This window comes from Halichoerus grypus, chromosome 7 (assembly GCF_964656455.1).
Source record: "Halichoerus grypus chromosome 7, mHalGry1.hap1.1, whole genome shotgun sequence".
NCBI lineage: Eukaryota > Metazoa > Chordata > Mammalia > Carnivora > Phocidae > Halichoerus > Halichoerus grypus.
In genome coordinates, this window is record NC_135718.1 from 107,327,248 (window position 1) to 107,346,981 (window position 19,734).

Genomic DNA, 19,734 nt, shown 5'->3' on the forward strand with positions numbered 1-19,734 from the left:
TCCTGTCTAACACACATGTGTGACTCAAACTCTCGTTTAACTCTTTGAATAGGTGAAAGCAGCCATTATGGTGCTCAGCAGCCTTCTCCTTCCCATCACGTTGATATTTCCTTATAAAATGTCCTTCCCTCAATCATTTTGAGTAGCAAAGGCCCAGGGGAAAGAAAATAGGAATTGAAATTTGGATTTTGTTTTAATTATGCCATTTCCCAGCCATGTGTCACTCAATATCTAGGAGACCCAGTTTCCTCATCTTTAAAATGAAATGAAATCTAGAAAGTACCCCCACAGGGCTGTAATGTGGGTGAAATGAAATGATACAAGGACAAACACCAACGTGCCTGTTAAATGGGGGAAGTGGGTTTTCAAAAAATCTTTGCCTTTCCTCTTCTAGGTTCCTTACATTCTGTTAAAGGTGTGACAAGCTAAACTGCGTGCACAGCTCATGAGTATGGTGCCGAACAGTGGTTAAGAGCTCAGGCTTGGCAGTCAGAATTGGATTTGAGTCCCAATATCTCCATGACTAGCTGGGAGACTTCAAGCCAGTTAGTTAGCCTCTCAGGCTAAGCGTCCTCATGTGTTAAATGATAGTATAATAACAGATATCTTCACAAAGTTGTTGTAGGATAAGTGAGATAATGTACTGTTCATAGGTGCTTGATTAATAGTTGAATAAATCCATGCATGACCTAGGAAAATCTCTTAGCATAGCACCTACATGTAGCAAGTGTTCGACAAATGCTTGTTGTGAACGTTGCTATTTAAAAGAGCACAGCAGTAAAGTTAGCTTCTGGGCTGTTCAGGTATTTGTTCTTACTGAGCATTCATCATTGCAGTTCATATCTAGTTTTTATCCTAGCTGTCCCTTATTATTGGCTTAGAATCTAATCTGAGGTTACTGGTTTCCGTTTTTATTCTGCCCTCTCTCTCATCATAATTATCCATTACATTCATAGCTTGTCTTCCCCATCTATGCCCATCCTTGGCTCATTGTTTTCATTACCCAGTGGCATCAGTAGAGAGTTTGTCAATTTAGGGACAATAAAAGCAAGACCAGAAAGGGTAAGAGATTTCACCAAATTCACACAGTGTCAGTATGTCATCAAGTGGAGGAAAAATCAACCACAGGACTTCTAGTCAAAGCTTTGTTCATGGAGCACTGGGTGGCTCAGTTGGTGAAGTGACTGCCTTCGGCTCAGGTCATGATCCTGGAGTCCCAGGATCGAGTCCCGCATCAGGCTCCCTGCTCAGCAGAGAGTCTGCTTCTCCCTCTGACCCTCCTCCCTCTCATGCTTTCTCTCTATCATTCTCTCTCTCTCAAATAAATAAATAAAAATCTTTAAAAAAGAAAAAAAGCTTTGTTCAGAAAAGCATACGGTTAGGAATAGCCATGTGGCACATTTAATGCAAAAAATGCAATTATTTAGAAAGCTACTCCATGAGAATACAATAATTACAATCTTCAAAGCTATCAGTCAGTGTAAATAGGTTCATTCAACCCGAGATATATATATATATATATGTATATATATGCATATATATAATCATAAAAATAAGAACTCAGATTAATTTCTGTATTTTCTCCTTGTCCCCTTTGTTAGTCAATAAAGGTGCACAATCCTTTGCTGGTTCTCCTCCTCTGCCCACTGTTCCATGGACAGAAATAGCCTATGCCTGTACACACACGGATTTTAGCGGCATTCACATCCCTGTTCTCTCAGTTTGGAATAAGTGACTGCAGATATAGCAAAGATCCCCAGGAGCGCTGTTCTAATGCTGAATTTAGCACACCAGGGCAACTTCCATAGGAGCCACTTATGATGCCAAAAATCAAAGTTCAAACTTCATTTTCTGGAGGACATTGAAGGGCATGTCAAGATGATGGAGAAGTTTCTTTTCTAAGCATGGATGTCTGCAGGTATCACAAGGGAGATGGCCAAAGTTCATTATTTTCTGGGAGGATCCCATAAACGAATGTTAGAGATTCTCGGCATGCTGAGTAATTACTTACTGCCTTTCCCGACATTGCTTCTGCGATGTGGTTTCTGTACAAGCTTCCCGAGAATGTTTCCTTTCTCACTAAAGATACAATACTTTGTATGACATTGACATTATGCCACCATGACCTGGTGCTGGTCCGAATGTCATTTATTGAATGAATGATGTCATTAAGTGAAACTGACTGGAGTATATAGCCTTACCCCTGGAGTGAAAAAAAAATTATTTCCAAAAATGAAACAAGATGAAACCAGAGAGGGAGACAAACCATAAGAGACTCTTAATCTTAGGAAACAAACTGAGGGTTGCTGGAGTGGTGGGGGTGGGAGGGACGGGGTGGCTGGGTGACAGACATTGGGGAGGGTATGTGCTATGGTGAGCGCTGTGAATTGTGTTAAGACTGTTGAATCACAGACCTGCACCTCTGAAACAAATAATACATTATATGTTAAAAAAGAAGAAGAAGAAGATAGTAGGAAGGGGAAAATGAAGGGGGGGTATCAGAGGGGAGATGAACCATGAGAGACTATGGACACTGACAAACAAACTGAGGGTTCTAGAGGGGAGGGGGGTGAGGGGATGGGTTAGCCTGGTGATGGGTATTAAAGAGGGCACGTTCTGCATGGAGCACTGGGTGTTATAGGCAAACAATGAATCATGGAACACTACATCAAAAACTAATGATGTAATGTATGGTGACTAACATAACATAATAAAATAAAATTATAAAAAAATTATTTCCAGGGACGCCTGGGTGGTTCAGTGGTTAAGTAACTGCCTTCGGCTCAGGTCATGGTTCCAGGGTCCTGGGATCGAGCCCCGCATCGGGCTCCCTGCTCGGCAGGAAGCCTGCTTCTCCTTCTCCCACTCCCCCTGCTTGTGTTCCCTCTCTCACTGCCCCTCTCTCTCTCTCTCGCTCTGTTAAATAAATAAATAAATAAATAAATAAATATTATTTCCATCATTCAACAAATAATATGTTAGACAAATATTAATTCATTATTTGTTGTAATTAAAATATTTTCTCCTATGTAAGCTGACTCTACATACTTTCTCTGATAAAGCAAGAGGATCCCCAAAAGTCCCTGCTCCTATTTAATAACCAAGAAATGGGTGAGAAACTGAGTACATTAGCCTAGAAGGAGGGGAAGGAGAGCAAGAGAGCAAGAGAGGACGTGTTCCCCACTGAAGGCTGCCTATGACAAGGGCTCAGAGGTAAAGAGGGCCTGTGTATTCAGCATAAGATCACTGGGTTTTATGTGCAGTGTGGTTGGAGCCTCGGGCACAAAAAGAAGTTGCTGAAGACTGTGTCTGCGTCCCCCCACAATTTGTATGTTGAAATCGAATCCCCAATGTGATGGTATTAGGAGATAGAGCCTTTGAGGTGATTAGGTCATTGGATAGAGCTCTCTTGAAAGGGATTAGTACTCTTCTAAGAGAAGCCCCAGCAAGCTCTCTCGCCCCTTCTGCCAAGTGAGGACACAGTTCATGGAGAGACACAAGGACACAGGTTATCTATGAACCAGGAAGCAGACCTCACCAGACACGCTGAATCTGCCAGCAACTTGATCTTAGACTTCCCAGCCTCCAAAACTGTGAGGAGTAATTTTCCATTGTTAATAATCCAGCCAGTCTGTGGAATATGTCATAGCAGCTCAAGCAGACTAAGACAGCAGTGGTAAGAGCTGAGACTGAAGAGACTGTCCTAGCTGCCTTAGCCAGCCACATGGAGCAGACGGTCTCCCTAGCTCTCCCCAGTATCTACATTGTTTGCACACACGATGGTGAACATTGTTATGTCTGCCTCCCCAGCATCCTAACCTCTGATGAACTTCCCTGCCCCCTCTCAGTTTATATAGCACATATAGGACTGACCTCCCCCCCAACCTTCTAAGAATCAACACAAAATTCATACCTGGACAGTAAGAGTCTCACAGCTCCCTGACCACAATGATTATTCAGCAGTTAGCACATGCCCAGGGACATGTCCAAGAAGCATCCTCTCTGAACTTACACTTGGACTACTGAGAAAGAAGTGTGTTTCCCCTTGAGTTGATTGAAATAATAGAATATCAACCTGGAGCTTCAGGCAGCCATCTGTCCACAATTCATTCATTCAGTAGCAGTTATTGAATAACAATTATGTGCCATGCTGTTGTAGGCATTAGGGATACAGAAATAAGACATAATTCTGTTTCTTAGATTTTCACCACCAACTGGAAAGGCAAATAAAGTAAATGAATCACTTTAATAAAATGTGATAATTGTTACAAAAATTAATATATCATCTGGGAAGGATAGCTCAGGCAAGGCTTCCTGGGGTAGAAACGCTCACTGAACCTTGTTGGATAATTAGCACTAACCAGGGTGAATTGGGGCATGGGGATGATTCCAGAAGAGGAATCGGTAAGTACAAAGGCATGGAGGGGATGTTCAGTTGGTCAGGCTCTGGTGACCCACCATATTCAATAGACTAGAGGCTAATGCACATTCAGGGGAATGGGAGAAAGGAGTCCATATGGCCAAGCTGGGAATGAATCACGAAGATCTGGAATTTTTGCTAAATACTATGAAGAGCATTTTTAAAAATCACACAAGGCACCATGTAGAGAATGGTTTGGGGAGTGCCAGACTGAAGGCAGGGTGAGCCTTAAAATGCAGTTGCCAACATCTTCCTTGTTAAAGTCAATGCAAGCCAAACTAAAGCTCTGGAGGAAAGACAAATGTGAGCAGGGGGTGGGCGTCAGATCCAAGACAGAACAAAGAAGCAGAATAAATGAAATTTAGAGGGTAATTGAATTTACACAGCTCTGGCCTGGTCATGTCCCTGATCAAGACTGAACTGTCTTTTACTGGAAGAAGCAGGTTTTGTGTGGAAAGGAAAGTTCAGGTGGCCATGGTAAGTTGAGTTGCCTGCAGGACAATGTACCAGAGTTGTCTCAGGCAGTGAATGAGTCAGGAGCTCCTGAGAGAAGTCTGCAGGAACTCACATTTGTGGTGGGTGGGATTTATTCGTTTATACGTTGCTTCTTTCCTGAAGATTTGTATGTGCTTTGATTTCAGTGTTATCAGCACACAACTCATCATTAAAATCATGGATGTGGATGAGATTGTCAAGGAAGAGCACAGACTTCAAAATAAATTTAAAAAATAGCTTAAGGTAAAAGACAGAGAAAGACAAGTCCATGTGGACTGTGAAGGCATGAGTTAGAACAGCATCAAGAAAGTCAAGGAAGGAGGAATTTAAGGAACAGGAAGGTGAACATAGGGGAAGGAAAGGAAAAATAAAATAAGATAAAAACAGAGATGGAGGGACGCCTGGGTGGCTCAGTCGTTGGGCGTCTGCCTTCAGCTCAGGTCATGATCCCAGGGTCCTGGGATCGAGCCCCGCATCAGGCTCCCTGCTCCGCGGGGAGCCTGCTTCTCCCTCTCCTACCCCCCCTGCTTGAATTCCCTCTCTCACTGTGTCTCTGGCAAATAAATAAATAAAACCTTAAAAAAACAAAACAGAGAGGGAGGCAAACCATAAGAGACTCTTAACTAAAGAGAACAAACTGAGGGTTGCTGGAGGGGAGGTGGGTAAAGGGATGGGTTAAATGGGTGATGGGCATTAAGGGCATGTGTTGTGATGAGCACTGGGTGTTATATGTAAGTGATGAATCACTAAATTCTACTCCTGAAACCAATACTACACTATATGTTAACTAACTTGAATTTAAATAAAATCTTGGAAGAAGGAAAAAAAAAAAGAAAGTCAAGGAAGGAGAGTGTGTCAAGAAAGAGGAAGAGGTAAAGAGAAAAAATATAGTAAGAGATCAAGTTATATAAAAACTTGAAAGTATCCCCTGGATTCCATAGGGTTGGTGGAATGATCTGAAAAGGGATAGGACAGTAAGGAGAAACTATGAGGGGTTTTCATTGGCTGACTGGTTGGTTGGTTGGTTGGTTGTTTGGTATAAAACGGGAGACACTATGGTGGAAAGCCAATTAGAGAAGAGATGGGTTAATAAAGGGAATGACTGATGGATGTGGTCCCCCCAGGAGGCCAATGGGTATGGAGTTCATAGCCCAAGAGAAGGGATTACTCAGGGGTCAGGAAGTACATTTATGCCATTGAGAAAGTAAAGGGCAGCGAGGGATGTATGAATGCCCGTGTGGATAATTTTGTGACCTAGGCTAAGCAAGGCTGATGGGGAAAGAAAATATGCATGCTAATTATATTAAAGGAATTGATTTTATCTATCATTCTATTAAAACATGTCAGAAACTCCCACAATTTTCAAAGCCAAAAACGACTGAGCTGATGGTGATAAGTTTCTGGACGCTGAGGATGCACTGCTCAGTCACCAAGATGGGTATTTTTATTTTTTTCTTTCTTCTTCTTTTTTTTATGGTATTTTCTATTCTATCTGAAACCACAGCCTGGCTTATTTTTTACTCAGTTTAATTTCTTTCAAGCTGTAGCCTGTGAGTCACACCTATTTCAAGCAATTTTCATTTTCCTTAGTGTCAGACTTTTGTGTCTTTTCCCCTCAAAAATCAGCAGCAGTTGGAAAAGTACTTGTTCCAATCAATAACCATTTGAAAATAGAAACTCAGATATTTAAGATGAGTCTGTATGCAATTGCTACCTTTAAGACTTCTTTCTTGGAAGCAATCTTTCCTCCTACCAATATGATATTGTCCTTCAAGTTTCTGTTACAGAAAATCATGATCTGATGAAGCCTGGTTGGTGATACATGAGGTAGGTTTCATAAAGAAAGCCTCCCCCGCTTCCCCCCCCCCCGCCACCGCCAAACTGCCCCCTTCCCAAATTGGATGTGGCGCAAATTCAAGGCTGTGTGAAAATCTGTTCAGCAAGGGAAAAACTCACACTAGGTGAGGAATCAATTACTGAAGAGGCCATCCTCCCCAACCCATTCATTTTACAGCAATAAACCGAAGCCCAGAGTGCTGTCTGGTTCATTGGGATCAAGGCCAGGACCCGATTCCAGGTCTCCTGACTCTCCACCCACTGCTCATTTGTCCTGTCATAACATCTGTTTCTCCTGCTGGGCAGCAAACCCCACGGGGCCAGGAACCTCTTCCATATTGTTCACTTAGATATCCCCAGCATAGAGGCAACAAGCAAAAATATCTGTCAGTTAACCACACTCAGAGCAGTCCGCTACTGATCATTCATGAGGTTTCATGCAGAGCCAAACATCAGAGTAAAAGGTCTCAACAGAAAGAAAGAGAAGTCACCATCCCATAAACACATGGTTTGTGAACTCGGAAAACACCGGAGACTCTGGACATGCCTTCCAGGGTGGAAGGTGATACATGAGGTAGGTTTCATAAAGGAAGCGCCCCCCCACCCCCGCAGGGGCCCTAGAGCCACTGCTTGCTAAAGGATCCACATCAGGGTTTCATTTGTCATTGGGTTGGCAGACACCACACCCCAAGCCAGAGCCCGAGAACACAGAAGTTTCCACGTTGCCTCCAAGTCAGCTTTCACCAACTTGAATCCTCCTTAAAATATTTAACAGGCTCTCTCCTCTCCCCCCGACACTGTAACTGCGGAGGCTCCTTTCATCGTCCCATAATCGAACCTGCCTAAAATTTTTATGGAAGTTGAAATCCCATGTTCTTTTCACACATTAGCAACGCATGCCATCCCACGGGGGACAGCCCCTGCAGCGGCACGCAGGCACTTTAAGGGGTTGGAAAGGGACATTAGCCGCAGCTGAAGTTTGCTTTGTAAAACAAGACCCTGGGAGGTTCTTCATTTGGCTGCAGACCTTGTGCCAGCTTGATGCCTTTCTACTCTGGTTAAGACCAAATGCTTCTCAAATGAATCTGTTAGAAGAGTCTCTGCTGGGAATTGGATTCCCTCTCAGCATTCTTCAGTTTGAGTTTGGTTTGGTTAATGGTGAAAATAAGTACTTACATCTCTTGCCCCTAAATCAGGAGTTGCTGTTGCTGCTATAGCCCATCCTGACAGCCTGCTGTTTCTCACAGCTGGTAGACCCTGGAAACTGGGATGCCACGTCAGCCGCCCAGAACCTTTCTGCTTCAGCTGCAGTTTCCCAACGGAACGATTCTCTGTGTGGACCCTGAGGCTGGAAACATGATCTGACCGCCATATTGAGAAGGTCTTAGTAAAAGAGGCCACTACCCGAGATGAGAGAAAGAAACCACACATACCCCTTCCTGGTCTAAATATCGGGTCGACTTTCTAAACAATCATGACAGCAAGTTAACAACTGAGCAAAAAAGGCAGGATTCGAAAATGAAAGAGTAAAATTTAGAGACGTTGATTCAGTATTATAGATTTTAGTTCATTAAAAAATCACGAGCTTGGAGGGTGCCTGGGTGGCTCAGTCAGTTAAAGCATCTGCCTTCAGCTCAGGTTATGATCTCACGGTCCTGGGATTGAGCCCCGTGTCGGGCCCCTGCTCAGGGGGGAGTCTGCGTGTCCCTCTCCCTCTCTCTCTCAAATAAATAAATAAAATCTTTTTTTAAAATAAATAATTAATTAAAAATCATGAGGTTGGAGTGAAATGAATTTCCTCTCAAAAAAGTGAATTTCGTTTCAAAAAAATAAGAAAGTGAATGCTCATGAATAGGGAAATGGTTGAATAGATTCTGCAACATTTATGTCATGGAATATTAGGATATCTAGTAAATAGTAAATTAGAGCTGTAGCAGTTCACTTGGAGGGGTTTCTATGGCATATTAACCAAGCAAAAAAAAGTATGTAATATTATCCCATTTGGGGTTGTTATGAAATCTTTTGAGCGAAAAGGAATATATTATCCTATATGTTATTATATATGCATATACATAATTATATGAGTATTTCTGTATCTACAAAGACAAAAGAATATAAAAGGTACATCCTGGGCAGTTAAAATGCTTCCTTTGTTTGAGGGAGAGAACGTGCAAGGGCAGTGGGTAAGGGCATAAGTAACTTTTTTAAAGGCTTCACAATAAGCAGCATTTATTACATCACTCCTGTAAAATTATATGTATGTGAATGACGTGTGTGCTTAAAGAGAAGTACATGTTAAGTTCACAAAAGTGTTAGATGTCTTCAGGTGTTGGAATGCCATCTGACTTTGATTTTATTCTCTATCATTTTATATATGCTTCAATTTTTTAAAGATTATTTATTTGAGAGAGAGAGAGAGAGAGAGAGAGAACAAGCAGGGGGAGCGGCAGGCAGAGGGAGAAGCAGGCCACCCCCCGAGCAGGGAACCTGATGCGGAACTCGATCCCAGGACCCGGGGATCATGACCTGAGCCGAAGGCAGATGCTTCAACTGAGCCACCTAGGCACCCAATACTTTGATTTTTTTCAAGGAAAAGCTTTTATTTATATCATCAGAAGAAACAATAAAGCTATTTTTATTGTGTAAAAATTATGACAAATGGTATCTTGCCTGAACTATTATGGGGCTGAACTATTCAGCCCCTCTGCTGAATCTTAAATAGATTTGGGTTTTTTTTTTTTCTCTGTGTGTCCCCAAAACACTCAAGAATTCTAAAGATGTTCTCGTGCTTCTCTGGAGAAGAGAAGCCATGCCAAAGAGAAATGTAAAATACTTTTTAGCCCAGACCTCACACAGCTCTCCTCTCTCTGAGGGTGATGTCAGAGGTGGGTCCCTTCTTCCCCCTTCCATGATGTGGGTGCAGAGGGAAGTTTCCACAGTGCACACATGCACAGCGATGTTACCGAATGCTGTAATCCATACTGTCCCAGATGATGCCTGTAGTGGTGGCCAGAAATCATTTATGAACATGCCAATTATTGAGAAAAAGAAAGAAGCTGGAATTGACCAACCAATCCCTACATTTCAGTAACAAAGCCAGAGATTGGGAAATGAGCACTTATTGATCAGTGACCAAGTAACCAATACATTTTACATAATTAAAACATGGAAAAGGTCACTAGGTAGTCACTGGCCCCATTTTCTGGATTAAAATGAAGCGAGATATATGAATATACTTAGACATTAAATTATCTTTATTGTGTAAACAACAACACAGAGTTTTTCTTAACTGGGGCAATCATAGAAAATTCAGGATGTCCCCTCTCCATAAGGGCTGTGTAGCAAGTAGATATGTGTATGAATCAGAAGGCATATCTTGTTGGTGTTTATTCATTATCCTGGAATTGGGGAAGCTCCTGATTTTAAACTTAAATGAGGAAAATGACTGATTTAGATAAAATCTCTGAATTATAGAACTGTCTTAAAAACAACTTTTTAAAAAGAAATGTTCTTTCACTTTCAACTACAAAAATAACCCACAGTAGAGTCAAATTTTTTTAATCCTAAAAGGATTTTTATTTCCACCCATCATTTTGGATAGAAATGGAGATTCAGAGAGCTTAAATAACTTGTCCAAGGTCACACAAGTAGAACTTAGGGCTCTGGTTCTCAGAGATTATCCCACAACATTGTGCTGTAAATATTAAGGATAGATCCTGCCTAACGTGACTTGTCATAACTAGAGAAGACACTCCTAATTACCATATTCTTGCTTTGTATGCAAAGAACACCTCCTTAGATTTACGCAAAGAATAGTTAAATATGAACTGCATTTGCCACCTTGTCTTACGATTAGTGTACTGTCTTTTATCTTGATAATAATTATTCAACTATAAGAAACGAAGGATACATAGAGAGATCCATAAAAAGGAGAATGTAAATAAGTGCCCAAGGTGGAATGTCAGTAGTAAATGTGAGAAGAGATAAGGAGAGGGAGAGAAGCATAAGGTAATTTCGAGGGGGGTGAGAAAAGAAATCAATACTAAAAGAAATATGAAAGAATATTCAAATTATGAGGTTTCTTTTTTTTTTTTAAGATTTTATTTATTGATTTGACACAGAGAGAGAGACAGCTAGAGAGGGAACACAAGCTGGGGGAGCAGGAGAGGGAGAAGCAGGCTCCTGGCTGAGCAGGGAGCCCAAAGCAGGGCTCAATCCCAGGACCCTGGGATCATGATCTGAGTTGAAGGCAGACGCTTAACAACTGAGCCACCCAGGCGCCCCTCAAATTATGAGATTTCTTACTTAAGAATACTTTTACTGTTCAGGCTAGTATTGATGATATTGGGCCTTAAGTGACACAGGACTCGTGACCCTGATCTGACGACAATCTTGCAGTCTTGTTTTCCCTGACTTAAAAAAGACACATTTGGAAAATGTGCAAAAAGCATACATCCATATATTCATAAACCTGCGTTTTCCTTGGCTCAGATATCTTGGGTAAATTGGAGAAGTTATAGACCTGTATGTAACTAAACAACGGAATACAATGTGGAAAAATGCAATGACGGTTAGGTCCCAAATACATACCTTTCGGGTCTCGCAGGCACGTTCTTTCAAATATCAGCAACCGATTGAAGGTATTGGCTCTGACTTTACTAAATCCAAAATTCATGGCAGGAAACAAGTACAAATGTTTCTACTTGAAAGAACTGTAAGCTCTATCCCTTGAACTAAACTACTTACATACAGCAGCCCCAAAATCTTATGTTTTCCCACCACAAGACTGTCACGTGATGGGAAAACATCTTGAACTCCCCAGGAGAGATTATGCAAGAAGATCTTGAGCAGAGGCAGTATATCGCAGCGGTCATGTGCCCGGGCTCCGAAGCCACACCACCAGGCTGGGGTCCTGACTTTGCCACTCTCTGGATCCACTGATGTCGGGTAAATCACTGCATCTCCCTTCCCTGGACCTCAGTTTCTGTATCTGTAAAATGGGGTTAATAGTAACTACTTCAGGGGTTGTTGGGAAGAGTACAGTTGATCCTTGAAGAACACAGGGGTTGGGGTGCCCAGTCCCCAGCCCCCTGCGCAGTCAAAACTCCATGTATAACTTTTTTTTTTTTAAGATTTTATTTATTTGGGGCGCCTGGGTGGCTCAGTCGTTAAGCGTCTGCCTTCGGCTCAGGTCATGATCCCGGGGTCCTGGGATCGAGCCCCGCATCGGGCTCCCTGCTCTGCGGGAAGCCTGCTTCTCCCTCTCCCACTCCCCCTGCTTGTGTTCCCTCTCTCGCTGTGTCTCTTTCTGTCAGATAAATAAATAAAATCTTAAAAAAAAAAAAAAGATTTTATTTATTTATTTGACAGATAGAAACATAGTGAGAGAGGGAACACAAGCAGGGGGAGTGGGAGAGGGAGAAGCAGGCTTCTCGCTGAGCCGGGAGCCCGATGCGGGGCTCGATCCCAGGACCCCAGGACCATGACCTGAGCCGAAGGCAGACGCTTAACGACTGAGCCACCCAGGCGCCCCTCCATGTATAACTTTTGACTCCCCAAAAACTTAACTACTAATAGCCTACCACTGACCAGAAGCATTAGCGACAAAAGTCAATTAACACGTTTTGTATGTTATTATATTACGATATGTATTCTTACAATAAAGTCAGCTAGAAAAAGAAGTTGTTATTAAGAATCATAAGGGAAAGGGGCGCCTGAGTGGCTCAGTCAGTTAAGCGTCTGCCTTCAGCTCAGGTCATGATCCCAGGGTCCTGGGATCGAGCCCCACATCGGGCTCCCTGCTCCACGGGAAGCCTGCTTCTCCCTCTCCCACTCCCCCTGCTTGTGTTCCTTCTCTCACTGTATCATTCTCTGTCAAATAAATAAATAAAACCATAAAAATGAAAAGAATCATAAGGGAAAAAAAATCATAAGGAAAATGCATTTACAGCACTGTACCGTATTTATCCAAAAAATCCATGTATAAGTGAACTCATGCAGTTCAAACCCATGTTGTTCAAGAGTCAACTGCAATTGAGTCATTACAGGTAAAGCACTTAGAAAAGTGCTACAGTCTATGGTTTATAACTGCAGCCTAATAATATTAGTTATTACTATTATTATTATTATTCCATGCCCTCTCTCCGCATGCCATTCCCCCTGTATCTCCACATATTCACCAACCAAGAAGATCCTCCCCTCTTTACAAATCAGAAAATGGAAGCTCAGAGAGACTGAGTAATGCACTCCATGTCCCACAGCCAGCCCTGGTCGAACCAGACTTTGGATCCAGCACATGTATTAATCACTGTTTTCACAGCCTCCCAAGTCAGCAGTTCAAAAATACACAACATAGACCCATTCCTTTGTCTGTTCATTCACTCCTTCATTCACTAAGAGCTTACAGCGTGCCAGGCACTGGACCTGGTGTTGGGGATCTAGACATGAACTAGGCAGATCAGAAGGGAACTGCCTTCAGGGGCGCCTGCCTGCCTCAGTCGGTAGAGCATGTGACCCTTGATCTCAGGGTCATGAGTTCGAGCCCCATGATAAAGATTACTTAAAAATAAAATCTTAAAAAAAAAAAGAAGGGAACTGCCTTCATACAGCTTGTATGCTTGTTAGGGAGACAGATAAGCAAACAAAAATAAACCCATCATGTCCTATCAGATGATGGTAAGTGCTACAAAGAAAATAAGAACAAGTCAGAGGATGGAGTGTCAGGATCGAGGTGGGAGGCTTATTTTAGGTAGAAGAATCAGGGAATACTTCCCTGAGAAGGTGAGATAAAACCAATGAGGGGTGTTCTATGGCAAGATCCGGGGAAAAGTGTGGAAGGTAGAGTGAACTCTAAGTGCAAATGTCTTGAGACAGGAACAAGGTTGGCCTAGCGGAGGAGTGAGAAGTTTGGATTCTGGTGGGAGCTGGTTTGGAGAGAGAAAGTGTAAGAGAGCCTCTTGAATAATAGGGAAGTGAATTAACTGGGGAAATAAGACAGTGTTGCCAGGCACCGCTGAGAATCCACTCGAGCTCTGAGTTCATAAAATTAAGACCTGCAAGCCTGCTTCGTATTTTTAATCTAGCCACATTTGGAGATTTGGTGCTTGGATGCAGACCTGCAGGTGAGTAGTGTGTTACCAGATCTTGGGGTTTGGCAGGTAAAGGCAGTAGAGGGGAGAGAGGCAAGGGCGTTGAGCCTGCTCCATGGACTCAGGTGAGTGTCTGAGGGAAGGCCTGAGGGCCGTGATGGACGGTGACAAGGTCTAGGGATGATGGCCTGGTGGAGAGAGTGAGACCCAACAATGGCTGGAGTGGGGTTCCAGAGGGAGCAAGCTGGAAGTGAGAAGGTAGTAACCAGAGAGGGGTGCCAGAAATCCACAAGTACTAGTACTAGTACAAGTCCTACTAACAAGCAACAGAGTGTTACTGTAAGACTAGTTGGCTGAGAAGGCATTGTTGATCACCCATACCAGGGGTCTCAAACCTGGCCACATACTAGAATGACCTGGGGAGCTCCTAAAATATACACGGGCCTCCGATCCTCTAATTCTGGCTCAATTGGTTCAGAGGTGGGGCTGGCAGTGCCTGAGGTTTTTTAAAAGTTTCCCAAACAATTCTGAAGGGCAGCCAGGGTTGGAGTCGACTGGTCTAAGCAGGCCAACCAGCAGGCCTGAGGAGAGGAGTGGTGAAGAGCATGGACGTGAGCCAGCAGGGCTCCGGGCTGCGCTGGAGGAGTGACCTCGGGTTGGTGGCTGGCCCAGCATGGGAGGTTTATGGAGATTGGATGGCCTGTCCTTCAGAGCGGCGGGGAAGGGGCAGGGAGGAGCAATGGTCCAGGAGCGGCCATGACGAGCAAAGCAGACACCGGCCGCACCATCAGGCCCTGGGACTCTCGAGGGGTAGCTCCATGTCCTCAGGAGTGAGCTGGGTATCAGTCAGAGCAGAACAGTGAGAGGGACATTCAGAGAAGAGGCTGAGGACATAGTGGGAGGGGGTGGGGGGCAGAGGGTGGGAGATAAAGTCAAATAAGGATATGTACCGAGCTGTGTGGGGAAGGAGACCCAGGAGCGCTGGGTTGAGGGAATCACAAGGGTAATCACAAGGCATGATGGGATTAGCAGCAAGGCCTTTTAGGGGAAGATGGGTAATTGACTTTAATTAAAACCTCCCTTTTGTATTATATTTAGACTCTTGGGCGGTATATTAGTTTCCTAAGGCTGCTGTAACAAATTATCACAAACTTGGTGGCTTAAAATAATAGGAATTTATTTTCTCATAAGTCTGAAGGCTAAAGTCTAAAATCAAGGTGTCAGCAGGGCCATGCTCCCTCTGAAGACTCTAGGGGAGAATACTTCCTTCTGTTTTCATAGGTTATGGTGGCTCCCATCAATCCCTGGTATCCTTTGGCTCATGGCTGCATCACTCCATTTTCTGTGCCTGTCTTCACATGGCCATCCTCCTCTGTGTCCAAATCTCTCTCTACCTATAAGGGTAACCATCATGGTGTTAGGGCCATCCTAATCCAGTGTGACCTCCTCTTGATTACAATTACAAAGACCCTATCTCCAAATAAGGTCACAGTCATGGGTACTGAGGGCTAGGATTTCAACATACCTTTTTTTGGGGGGGACACAAGTGAACCCACAACCATTCATGGGGCAATTCATGGAGGGGATGTGACAGCCAGGGCACTGTTCTTACCCAAAGAATACAGGCTCTTGGGGCTGCTCTTAAATCCACTGAGAGGGCACCTGGGTGGCTCAGTCGGTTAAGCAGCCGATTCTTGATTTTGGCTCAGGTCGTGATCTCAGGGTCCTGGGATGGAGCCCAAGGCAGGCTCCGTGCTCAGCAGGGAGTCTGCTTCAGGATTCTCTCTCCCTCTGCCCCTACCCCCACTTGCTCATGCTCTCTCTCTCTCTCTCTCAAATAAATAAATAAATAAATAAATCTCTAATTCCCCTGAGAGCCTGTCACTACAGAAGAGGGCAACTATAGGCCTGCTTTAGAGACCTCAGTTCCAGGGCAGCGAAAGCTGGAGGTCTCACCAGGACCTCAACCCTGCCTGAGTGAGAAAACAAAGCCGATTCAGTGGAAAACCCATCCTTATGGTGGATAAGCAATTCAAACAAACTTTGTGTTCGTCGCAGGTCAGCAGTATCCTGAACAAATGATAGCACATATTTGATGAGAAGCTAAAATTGACAAGATAATGAAAGCCTAAAAGATTTCCTACGATCTCACCGCTAGCATCAGGCGGTGAAATTAGAGAGATAAAGACAATGAAAATAACCTCTCTTGTGCTACAGAACCCAAATTTAGTAAGATGGGTGATGTACTCTATCAATCAATTATCAAGGATTAAGTGCCTATTATTGTAACATTGACACGAGAAAAATAAAACACATGGCACCATCCTGCAAAGGAACCTATCCAGCAGTTGAGGGTGTGAAAACACTAGAGCCACAGATGAAAGACAGGTCTAGTCAACTGTTAAATTTATGGTGTAGACAGACTCAGTAATACAGAAATCCCTAAATAGGAGAGATTAATGATCCCAGGATTACTCAAATCGGGCTTCCTGGAGTTTGATAAGTATTTCCTTAGAATCTGTTTTGGGGACCCCAGGCACTAGGCTGGACCCAAAGCCTTCAACCTTAACTCTGTGAGACAGTTAGCATCTCGGTTTTCCAGGGGAAGAAACCAATGTCCACACACATAAAGTGACTTGCACAAGGTCAGACAGCTTGCAGGTTTCTAAGTTAGGGACCAAGCCCAAGTTTTTTATCCTCAAGTCCATGGCTTTTTGTACAATGCATTGAAGGGTGAGTAGGGTTTGGATCAGCAAGGGAAAAACAAGGAGTGTTTTATGTGTGGGAAATAGGATTAATATTTTATTATTACATTTAGCTAATTGGCTCCCGAGAGCCAGCCTATATCCCCAGATGTGGAGCTGCTGTTTTAAACTCTTAAAATATCTGGGTCAGTGAGAAGAGGATCACAAGGTCTCCTTATGGTTATTTTTAACTTTAAAATAACCTTTAAAGAAAAGGAGAGGATAAAAATGAAAAAAAAAATATATATATATATATATCTCAGAAATTTTACAAGCTGAAGTCAAAAGGGAACTGTTCAATGGGAACAGCTAGGTGATTGACCCTGACTTGCAAGCTGCAGGGAGGGGTCCCTGGTGGGTCACAGTGGTTCCCGGCTCCATCAGAACCGAGAAAGGTGGCCTGGAATCCACATCAGAAAGTAAGCCTGAGACAGGAGCAGAAACCAATGGCAGGAGACATGCAGATGCTGGTACCGCTTCCCCGGACCTGCCTTCAAAAAAGACATTGCCCTTGATTCTTTCCTCGGAAAAGTAATGGAGAAAGAGAGTCAGGTGGGCCTCATCCAGCTTCTACGCTGGTGTTTTGCATATTTCAGAACAAAAGGAAAGGAAGAGGAATCTTTTAAGCAATTGCCCTGGGTAAAGTGAGAATGACACCATTTGACATGGGAATGATGCTCTTATGAGAAAAAAGTATTCTGAGTATTGCTTTATGTCTTTTGAGACAAATGAGCCATAATACAAACCGCCTGCACAGCTTTCCCATCAGGAAGGAAGACGCAATAAGTGCCGGAACATATGTCTCCCAGGACCTCAACGGGAGAAGTGTCTGCAAAGCATCCCACTGTGTCACGTGTCCAAAGCAGCACATAAGAACAGCAAGATGGGCACTTTGCTACGCTGGGTCCCATGCAGGGGTAAGTGTCTTCAGATAAAGATCCTGAGACGAAGGAACTTCTCCCTGGTTGCATCTGTAAACCAAGGCCCTGATCATAGCAAATGTTCACTAAATGCTGAACGTTGTTGAAGGCTAAGACTAACATATACAAGGCAAAAAGAAACTATGCAAATCCATGTCTCTCTAGGGGCTGAATTGTGTGCTACGGGAGTTCCTAAGCGAGCAAGATCAATATGAGCTGGTTTCCTGGAGGAAATGAGCCTTCAGCGGGGCCCTGAACGGATATAACTTGCACAGAAAAGGAATGAGAGGGGCTTGGTGCAGAGAAATTCATTTCTTTAGGCTCTGTGTACTTACACCACAGACACACAGTGAGCAAAGCACATCTTGGTCCCCGCACTCACGGAGCTCATTATCTAGCAGTCCATCTCCTTAGAATAGAGAGTACTGATGGGTCATGACAAAGGCCGACATTTATTTAGGGCCTATGATGTGCCAGGCCCTATGCTAAGTGCTTCACAAATATAACCTCATCTGACCTCACTGCAACTCAAGGATAAGGGGGTTACTATTACCACCGTTTTATGGACTCGAAGCTGAACTCACACAGCTAATGAGTGCTGAGGCCAAAATTCAAATCGAGGGCTGTCTTGGCTTCTGGGCCATTCTCCTTCCATTCTACCCCACGGGAAATGAGGTCAGGGGAGGTGGTACGGTGGGTGGAGTGCTTGGAAGCCAGGCAAAGCAGTTCATATTTGCTATGGTGGAAATAAGAAGTTATTTGTTATCAGTTCTCTCTTCCTGCTGTTCCTGGATCTCCTCTGCCAAAGTCGGATTCCTTAGGGTACACAGGAGACTCAGAGGACCCTCCAGGCAAGACACAGTCTCTCCCTCCAGATCTCCATCGGCTTTCCGGCATAGTGAACTGCAGTGGCCGTCTTGAAAGGAAATTTCAATCATTATTTTTCTCTCTCCCTTAAATTCTAAACCTACAGATGCCATTAAGAAACCAGTCCCCATGGTTTTTCTCATCCAGCCCTGTACTCGCCTTTTTTAGTTTTCCTAAGATCTGCAAGATCTGTAGCTCAGTTGGTTAAGCGTCTGCCTTTGGCTCAGATCATGATATCAAGGTCCTGGGATCGAGCTCCACATTGGGCTCCCTGCTCAACGGAGAGCCTGCTTCTCCTTCTCCCTCTGCTGCTCCCCCTGCTTGTGCTCTGTCTCTCTCTCTCCATCTCTCTTTCTGTCAAATAAATAGGTGAAATCTTTAAAAAACCTTTTTTTTTCATTTTTTTAAGCAATCTCTACACCCAATGTGGGGCTCAAACTTATAACCCCAAGATCAAGAGTCGCATGCTCTACTGACTGAGCCAGCCAGGAACACCCTAGTCTTTAGGTGGCATCTTACCACCCAAAACAGGCAAAGTGGAAAGAGAGATGCTTAAAGTTCTCCTTACCTTTATTTCTCCACCTTCACAGGGAGGAAAAGGGGGTGAAAGAAGAAAGATCTGCATTCTCTCCACCTCCCTTGAGGACAGGGGATTGTCCCTGCCCTCAGTGCTCTCCTTCATTTCTGAGTTGGGAAACACTGCTCCCTAATGAGGCCAGGATCAGAAAGGACAGGGTGAAGGTCAACCCACCTGAAGGAAATAGAATTAGAAATGCAACAATAAAAGTGGAAATTCTCACGCTTATACGGATATGTTTATCAACTACAAAACACTTCCACAGACACCCCTTCAGTTGAATTTCTCACAATAATTAGGCAGGTTTTAATGTTATTACCTTTTTTTTTTTCTTTTTGAAGATTAGGAAACTGAGGTACAAAAAAAAAAAAGAAGTGACTCTCTAGGGTCGGAGAGGTAATACTTGCAGCCAGGCCCACTGAGCTCTAATTCTGTGCTCTGCCCTGTCCAGCATATATATCCACTCAGGAATCTTGAACTGGACAAGGACACCAATTGGGAAGAGGGAAGCTTCGTGGCCACTCTCTATGGTGCCATCCTCCAAGATCAGGGAGATTTACCCAAATTGGTTTTTTTTTTTTTAAGATTTTATTTATTTATTTGAGAGAGCAAGAGAGAGAGTGCACGAGAGGGGGTTGGGAGAGGGGCAGAGGGAGAGGGAGAAGCAGACTCCCCGCTGAGCAGGGAGACCTAGGCGGGGCTCGATCCCAGGACCCTGGGATCATGACCTGAGCTGAAGGCAGACGCTTAACCAACTGAGCTACCCCGGCGCCCCTCCAAATTGTTT

The 19,734-nt window shown here is 43.7% G+C and overlaps 2 protein-coding genes across 14 annotated transcripts in view; both read right to left on the bottom strand.

The window, feature by feature from the left end:
- SEC16B (SEC16 homolog B, endoplasmic reticulum export factor) overlaps positions 1-8,033 on the bottom strand; it is a 56,175-nt gene extending 48,142 nt beyond the window's left edge. For both annotated transcript variants that reach the window (XM_036075821.2, XM_078078009.1), the window contains exon 1: positions 7,928-8,033. The gene's annotated coding sequence lies outside the window, so the exon portion shown is untranslated. The remainder of the gene's footprint in view (positions 1-7,927) is intronic.
- The window catches only part of LOC118525239 (quinone oxidoreductase-like protein 2), a 53,454-nt gene that overhangs the window by 1,482 nt on the left and 32,238 nt on the right, over positions 1-19,734 (bottom strand). For 2 of the 12 annotated variants that reach the window (XM_036075834.2, XM_036075831.2), the window contains one exon: positions 14,996-15,233. The exons of 1 other annotated variant lie outside the window; for it this stretch is intronic. In XM_036075834.2, the coding sequence (XP_035931727.1) occupies positions 15,159-15,233 (75 nt within the window). In that variant the 3' untranslated portion in view covers positions 14,996-15,158. Of the gene's footprint in view, positions 1-10,858; positions 11,742-14,995; positions 15,234-17,796; positions 18,420-18,529; positions 18,725-18,938; positions 19,122-19,734 lie in introns of those variants that run through there. 9 more of the 12 variants (XM_078078015.1, XM_078078014.1, XR_013449849.1 and 6 more) reach the window with 8 other exon arrangements.